General features: G+C 30.9%; 1 protein-coding gene across 1 annotated transcript in view; it reads right to left on the reverse strand.

The window, feature by feature from the left end:
- The window catches only part of PSMC6 (proteasome 26S subunit, ATPase 6), a gene marked incomplete in the record, with an annotated part of 935,644 nt that extends 926,746 nt beyond the window's left edge, over window positions 1-8,898 (reverse strand). The window contains 1 exon segment of the mRNA XM_044074402.1: window positions 8,793-8,898. Within this exon segment, the coding sequence (XP_043930337.1) occupies window positions 8,793-8,877 (85 nt within the window).
- Between the last annotated feature and the right edge of the window lie 618 nt (window positions 8,899-9,516).

The raw sequence follows: 9,516 nt of genomic DNA on the forward strand, positions 1-9,516 counted from the left end.
ACGATCCATGTACTCATGTAAGTGCTTATAAATTGCATTTGTGTAGGATTCAGCAGTCGTACCTCTACTGTCCTTTGGCATGGGTATCAGGCAGGCAGATACTGGATCCCCTTAGAATGACACCAGAAGCTTAGCCGATTACAATCATTTTGTCCTTGTACTGTGGTATCATTCTGGGTGATGGCAGGATGCTACTGGGGGCTAGGGTCATACCTGCCTGGGCTACAAGATCAGAGAGTTCCTCCATGTCTCTTTTAATGTAAGCCAGGGAGGTACGACTCGGGTCATTTATACCAACATGGACAATGACAGTCATATTTGTACTTGTTGTGGAGTGACCAGAGTGCGTGCGTTTATGTGCCAGACCCTGGTACCCGACAGGCAGCTGACAATAACTTTCTCCTTGTTTAGCCTGGTGAGTGGAACATCAGTGCGTCTAACTAGGAGGATTAAAGATGGGTAATCGACTACATGCCTCACAATTAGCCAATAAATACAACAGTATATACACAAACATTTAAACAGTGAGGTTTTCTGGATTCACTTTTTCTTGATTCCAGGAAAGAATGCTTCAGCCCTAAGAAAATCGGAGAGAAATTGTCTTACAATAAAGCAACTTCCGCACCAGAAGCATTATAACTTGGAAGCACATAGTGTACGTATACAAAACCATCACGGAAATGTGCAAGACATAAAATTAAGCTACAGACCATATTTTACCAAGTTGTTTTTCTTTCGGCTTTTCCCAGTTTTGGGTCGCCACAGCGGAACTCCGGTCCGCTAATGATTGGCAGTCGATTTTTATGGTGCCGAGATGCCAGCCCGAAGCCCAACCTTCAACGAAGGCATGCCCATTCACGCATGTCTTTCGAACGGGGAGGACATACAGAGTCCACACAGAAGGCGCTCCAGCAAAGAGATGAACGGGATAACCTCTTGCTATGACGCGCTACCGCTGCACCACCGCGGCTTCTCCCTATTACCAAGCAAGATAGACAATACCAAACTTAAATTATATGATAAATTTCTCCAGCCTGACATGTGGTGCCAATGGTGATGAAACAGTTCTTGTATGCCAATACCAAGCAACTAATTAGTAAAACCGTGCAGTACAGCGCTGAATGGGTATACAATGTATAACGTTTCTCTTCAAATCTATAACCTGCCTAAACGCATTTTACTACTCAGAAGTGCAAGTGACGGATTCATTGCCTAAACTCATGCTCTTAACTTAGTAGGATCTAAATACGATGACTGTTTTAAAGATATATATATATATATATATATATATATATATATATATATATATATATATATATATATACACATATACATATATATACACACACACACGTACGTGTACTGGGGAGAGGACAGTCTGTCGGTGTAACTGTCAATGTAGCAACCAACGCTTTCCATATTGGTTCCACAACAAACAATAGGAATGCAGAATTCAGTTTAAAAGTCTCTAGATCTTTGCATAATAAATCCGAACACCGTAAAATCAAATCAATTAAAGCTCACGTGGCACTCACTGCACAACAATCAATAAGATGTACACAGAAATTCGTAGTCTATCATTTTATTTTATTATTAATCTTTTTAAATATAGTTCCTGCATTTCCAAGAAGCAACAAATATTTTGAAAAAGATTTAATCAAAGTTATTCTCTGTGTGCAAAGAAATGTTTTGTTTCATAACTAGTCAAAATATCTGGAGATTTAATGGCAAGTTGTGATTCAACTTGTTTCTCTTTCTGAAAAGAAGAAATAAGGTCAGTAATTTGATACATTTTTTTTTCTTTTTTTTTCTTATTTTCTTTGTTTAAACAATGACATTCTATTTAGATTATGTAGTGGGTAAAGGGTGGGGGAGGGCAGGGAGAGAAGAGTAATGAAAATATGATTAATAGAATAATAACATATTTATTCCTTGTAAAAAGTTTATATGTTCTTCAAATGCTATTCCTAATTATACTTTCTTGATTACACTGCTTATGCTTGTTTGTAAATAATCTGTCATGCTTTAACTAATAATAATTAGAATTAAATAATAGTAAATAATATGTTTTATTTTTAACTCTATTAATATAAACAGTAAGTAATATTCTATTGTATATACTTCCTATAGCTTTCTCTTACATTTTTATTTCTGCCTTACACCCTTTTACTTTCTACTCTCTTTTCTTTTCTTTATTAATATATAGAAATGCTTTTGATCATATAGACACAGTAAATAATAAGATTTGCATAGGAGTTGAGTTGGGACAAAAATGTTGAGTTTTGTTACTTATTAATAATTTTGGGCTTGATTTCACTTACATAGAGTCTGTAATAACCTGTAGAATGCATTGTGAAGGTTTTGTCATGTTTAGATGCATTTACACTGCTAAATGAATGTTTGTCACTAGTTTTTAATGTTTCCCGCCAAAATGTTAAGAGAGACAATCTGGGATGTGGGCTGTCTCATGCACAGTGTCCATGAGCTACTTCAAAAGCTTCAACTCTCAGAATTCTCAGAGAAGCTGAAAGCAGCTAGTCTCACCTTTGACCTAGATATCACAATGACACATCACAGATACAGGAATGACACTACCAGGAAATAGGAATAATACAAATGTGACTATGTGAAGGAAAATGAAGTTTTCACATCTAAATGTGAGTTATTTTATATAATTACTTAAATATCTATGTTATAATTCATAAAATATGTCAGTTATAATGAGTTTAAATGATACAGTTTCTTGTAGTAAGTAAATGTTTTATTTTAGAAGGCATAGAAAATGAAACATTTATTCAAGTGTTTTTGAAAATCTACTTAACAGCAGATTAATAATATGTGTTAAAAACCTATGTCCCAAACATATACATTACTATAACTCATTTAATTCATCTGATTGACAAGCATAAATAATTTTATAACTCTATACTGGAAGAAATTGTCATGTGATATATTTTAAAGCAGTAGTATAGCATGTTTGTAAAATCTGGTTACTAAAATGTGTTTGCTGTGCATTATTTTGTATAAAGCAGACAGATTTATTGAAGGGACAGAAAGTAAGATGGTGCTCAGTAAAGATACAACTCAGTGAGATCATATATATATATATATATATATATATATATATGTGTGTGTGTGTGTGTGTGTTTGTGTGTGTGTCTGTGTGAGTGTATGTGTGCATGTATGTATGTGTGTATGCATGTGTGTGTGTGTATGCATGTGTATGTGTATATATACACATATATATATATATATATATATATATATATATATATGTATATATGTATATATGTGTGTATGTGTATATATATATATATATATATATATATATATATATATATATATGTGTGTGTGTGTGTGTATGTGTATATATATATATATATATATATATATATATATATATATATATATATATATGTGTGTGTGTGTGTGTGTGTGTATGTATATATATATATATATATATATATATATATATATGTGTGTGTGTGTGTGTGTGTATGTATATAAGTGTTTCTGAGAATCTGCTTAACTATGAAGTATGATTTATAACAATTTCTATGAATACAATATTTTATTCTATTGGCAATAATGAGTTTGAGTAAATGCTCGTATACAAGCAATTCAAGGTTTTTTTTGGAAGCTGTTAACTGCATTTACAGGACAGAAAATAGATGCATCCTAATATATGTAATGTCTGAATCATATTAGCCAAAGTTTTTGATTTAAATGAATGTTAGAACTTATTTTTCTCTCCTCTTGATTTCTGACATCAAGATTATTTGAATGCTATTTGAATACAAGTGTTTTATATTACATGGATATATATAGTAGTATGAATAGTTTTTTTTTAAAAAAAAAGGTTTATTTTAGTTTATATGATGCTGTTTTACCAAATGTGTAGTATTGTCTTGCTAGATAATTGAATTGAAAACTGTTAACTTCAGTTAAATATAACTAGTATTAAATTGATAAGGTGGTAGCTGAGGTACTGCTGCTTAGGGTAGGGAGTTAACTTGAGTGGTAAATACTACTCAAAGTTGGAGTTTATAACTCCAGGCTGGATGCAAGGTTTAATCCTTACATTATTTTCACTTGTTCATTGTTATTTGTATATAGTTTTGACATCCACAATATATTTTGTACATCCATTGTCACTACAAACAAAATTGAATCCTATACAAAATCCCATAAGAGATTCAATAAATACAGCTATATTTAAAGGTACACCTAAAGGAGGAGATGTAACATTACTTATCTTGTTATTTTGATCATAAGATTCTTAAGTTTTAAAAATGCCAAATGACATCTTTAAAAGGAATTTCTTTAAACATTAATGGATTGAATAATCCATGTAAAAGGGCAAGCCTAATAAGATACATTAATTTACATAAGGCCAACTTAGTCTTCCTTCAAGAAACCCATCTCTTGAAAAAAGATATTGATAAACTAGCCACAAACAAATATACAGTATTGGTTAGTTCAGAGCACACTCAGAAAAAAAGAGGAGTGGCTATTTTATGGAATAAAAGTATGCCCATTCCTAAAACCATCAAGTCTTATCAGGATGACAAAGGAATGTTTTGTATGGTTACAATACAAATTAATGGGAAGACTTACACTTTAATTAATGTATATTGGATACCTGGAATTGGTATTAATACAGTGAAACATCATCTTGATAAGATCATATCATTCTCTATAGGAGATATTATTTTAGCTGGTGATTTTAATTGTATACTACATGAAAGTGATACTACCACTATAGGGAAAAGAAGAATTACATCTAATGCAAAACATTTAAATGATTTTGCTAATTCTTATCATTTGAATGATATTAATAATCAGATAGATTCAAAATCATTACCATACACCTTTTTTTCTAACAGATACAAAACTTATTCAAAAATAGATAGGGTCTTTATTTCTAACCAGATGGTAACAGATTTAATTAATTCCAAAATCATTTCATGTCCTATATCTGATCATAATTCAATTGTTTTTGAATTCATGATAAAAAATACTCACAATGTTCGGATCAAAAGGATACCAGCATACTTAACTCAACTAAAAGACTATAAAGAATATATACTTTCAGAAGTAAAACATTTTTAGACATAAATAATACTCCTGAAGTCTCCATTGTTTATGTTTGGGATGCCTTAAAATCATATCTATATGGACAAAGTATCAGATGGTATAATAATAAAAGGAAATCTTGGGATAAGGAATTGTTAGATATTCAAAGTAAATTAGACTCTTATAAACATATTAATAAAGAAAATATTATGGACAAGAAAGTTATTGAAGAAATAAACAAACTAAATGAGAAATACAAAGAAATTTTAACTCATAAAGTTAAAATAACTTTAGAGAAATACAAGTTTTTGTCTTATTCAATAAGCCCCAAATACTTACATAGACTTAAAAATAAAACAAAAGGTTGAATAAACAAAACCATATCAAAGAAATCTTTTCTCTAAGGAAAAGAAGAATGTTTCTAGTATACCAGAAATACTAGATGAATTTAGAAATCACTTTCACAAAATTAACCATAATAATATTAACATGGAACCTAAAGATAAAATAAAGGAGTTTATAACCACAAATATGAATAAAAGCTTAATAAACAACAGATTAAACTATTGGACAAGAGTATTTCATATACAGAAGTTATTACACAAATAAATAAGCTTAAATCAAACAAAGCACCGGTAATGATGGTATTATACCAGAGATATATAAAATCCTTTCTAAAAATACATATTCATTAATACATAAGGTTTTTATTTTGGCCCAAACTGAGTTAATAACCCCCATCTTGGCAATATACATTTATTTCGCCAATTTTAAAACCTAATAAAGATCCAACTAGATGTTCTTCATATCGGCCCATCTCATTACTTAATGTTGATTATAAAATGTTTATGAGTATCTTTGCTGATAGATTGAAGACAATCATTCCCGCATTATAGATATAGATCAGACAGGCTTCATTGTAAATAGAAATACTTTTGATAATATAAGAAGAACTTTAACATTAATAGATTTTGCAAATAGGAAAAAGAAAGATTTAACACTTATTAGTCTTGATATAAGTTCAGCATTTGATTCAGTAAGTTGGGACTATCTGTTTACCTTAATGAAGTGCACAAACTTCTCAGATACATTTGTAAATCTAATTGAACATTTATACAAAGGAAGTTGGCTTATATTAAGGTAGGAACATATGTTTCACAAAAAATACCCATTCTTAAAGGTACAAAACAAGGATGTCCACTTTCTCCACTATTATTCACTTTAGTAATGGAGCCTTGGGCTAATTTGATCAGAAACAGTACTGACATAGAGGGTTTTGAAATAGATGAAAATACAACATCCAAAATTCAACTTTTTGCAGATGATGTTCTAATTACATCAGCAGGATCTAATTCTTCTATACAGTCTCTATTTGATAACATGATGAATTTTAAAAGTATTTCTGGTCTAATATTCAATGAAGAAAAACTAAAATACTACCTATATATACACGAAAAAATATTCTCATTAGTGATTTTACTAAATATGTACCCAATTCAGGTCAGATAACTTATTTAGGTATAATACTATCTAAAGATATTAAATCTATTATATATAATAATTATAATACCTGTTTTCTTAATATACAAAATATTTTTAATACCTGGAATAATATGTTTTTACTATGGAGGAGAGACTTACAATTATTAAAATGATAATATTCCCCAAGATTTTATACTTAATACAATCAATAATACTTCCACCTACAAAAATAATTATCAAGAAACTGAACACACTAATGTTAAATTTCTTATGGGCACCTAATAGACCTAGGATTGCATTAAAGAAACATACTAATAGCTGGTCTCAAGGGGTATTTCTTTTCCAGACTTTAATTTATATACTATCTCTTCTATTGTAAAAGTTATTACTTTATTAATAGATCAGTCATATGTCACAAAATGGAAAGATTATTGGGAGCTAATTAGTATACACTTCATGAAAATCTCCTTAACACATAAAAATATGATCGTAAATAACTCCATGTTATGGTTACTAAAGGAATTTTGTACTTCACCTATTACACCTAAACATATGGTTTGTTACCCATTAAATATTATTATTAGTTATCGTAACTTTATATTCATGCACCCTAAGTATAGGGAATGGAATTTTATTGTATTTCCTATAATGTATACTCAGGGTATGCTTTTGTCATCTACTTCTGAAGGAACTCATTTAGCTATAGATAATGATCTAAAGTACTGGTATCAGTTGATATCCGATAATAAAGTTAAAAATCTAGATTTCTTAAAACAAGAATTTGATCTAAGAGAAACTTGCTGGTTAGAGGTTCAGACCTTTAGACAACATCTCATTAATAAAATAGATTTAATGTCTATAACTGTTAAAGAATCTATTCCAACACTGATTGATTACGTGATATTAAATTTACAACATAAAGTTTCTGATAAAGGTAAACTTTCATACATACATAAAGTTATCAGACAAGAAACTTTTTACAGTGTAGATTCATACTGGAATTATTTCACTTCTATTAATGGGGACCCACCAAATCAACAAGATAAACAATATATATTGGAATCTGCTTATAGAACTACGTCTTCCATTGTCTGGAGACTTTATACATGGAAATTTTTACACACCTTTGATGATGAATAAAATAAATAATAAAGATAATCTATGTAAGAGATGTAATGCAGAAATTAATGCTGACTGGGCTCATGTTTTATGACTGTATAAAATTGAAAGAATACTGGAAGTCAATTAATGAATTTTTGCAGGCTCTTTTTACAGATAATTTCATTATTTCTAAATCTCTTATATTATTCAACACACCTGTACCTCAAAGTGTTAAAAAGGTTAAGCTTCCCTTGTTATGGTCTATTCTAGCAGTGGCTAGGAAAATAATAACTAGAAATTGGATTTCAGATACACCTCCTTCGTTCAATGAATTTAAAAATGCTATGAATATAGTGTGCCATATGGAAATAAACACAATTAGGACTAGAACAAATGGAAAAACATCTTATTTTATTGTATGGGATAATTTACAAAATTTGTTAAAAAAATTTTAATTTCAATAGCATGGTATTTTAGTTTAATTAATTGATCTGATTGTAGTGGATGTCTTTGTAAATACTTTAGTTGTTTTGTTGAATATTATAATAATACCTATTTTTAATTACTTGCATAAAATTGTTATGATATTTCTCTTATATGTTAAAACAATAAACCTGTTTTGAAAAAAAAAAAAAAGAAATTCGTAGTCTATGAAAAACTAAGATTCGAAAAATATCTACCATGGTACGCATACACCACTATCATTTACTAGGAAGCCGTTTGTGTCGGTCTTGGCTTATAAAACATAATCCCACATCAGGGAAAACAATTTCTACTCATATAATTTAAAAGGAAACAAATATAGATGTTGACACTACCACCACCAGCACTGTCAGTAACAACGTCCTAACAAAAACACCACAATAAACGCTTAATAATAAACACAAATTGCGTTCTGAAGCTTGCTCAACAACGGTATCACTTTTCTTTTATTTCACGTATGCTGTCACTGAACATAAGAATGGAATTTCAATGATCTAGACAGTCAAGTAGAAAACTTCTGACAGTACTTTACAAGAATGACAAAGCGGCTTCATGTAAACTCGCTCATCTCTCTCCTTTCACTCACGTTTTTCACGAATATTTATTTACTGTATTACTTTACAAAGTACATGAGATCATAACTCTCTTACGTTCTTTGAGTCGGCCATCGATTTCTTTATGCTCAAGAAGTTTTTTTCGGTAATCTTGCAACACTTTGTCTCTAGTATCGGCCATGATGAAGGGGATGTTTCTCACCTCATTTACTGCTTTTCTTTGGGCTCTATTATTCTGATATGGTTTTGTCTTTACCTTCACCCTGGCACACTATGTTAAAATTATATCTACCCTACCAGGCAACAGCAACAACAAATTTCTTGGTAAAAAAAAAAAAAATACTTCACTGCTAGTCTCTAGGCCTAGCTCAAAGTCTTATCAACCTGAGCAGTATGGACAGTGCTCTCTGGTACCATACTACTTGCACCTTTCTCATCTCACACTACAGAAGCTTCAGTTTCCATCAATGGTTTTAGCACATTTATGTAATATACTAGGTCTGATCTTCACTTTCCAGCCTGTTTTATTTTACTGTTTACTTTGTTATTTTCAACATCATCTCTAAGGGTCCTGGTCATCTTGCTGGGAATAAAGGGACTAGCATCATGTCCACTAAAACCCCTGAGAATGGCATTCTTTTACACTATTAACTGCATTTCTTCTGCCCTCTGCACACGGTCCTTCACTACTGGCATACACATTTTCTACTGATCTTGCAAGTCTGTGAAGCATGTTACTACTTGTGCTCCCCCGTCTCCTTAGCTAGCTCAAGTAGGCCACAAAGGAGTTCTCCCATACAGCAATTAAAATGACGTAAAA

The sequence above is a fragment of the Protopterus annectens genome, chromosome 6.part0 (assembly GCF_019279795.1).
Source record: "Protopterus annectens isolate FY-2018-M chromosome 6.part0, PAN1.0, whole genome shotgun sequence".
Lineage (NCBI taxonomy): Eukaryota > Metazoa > Chordata > Ceratodontiformes > Protopteridae > Protopterus > Protopterus annectens.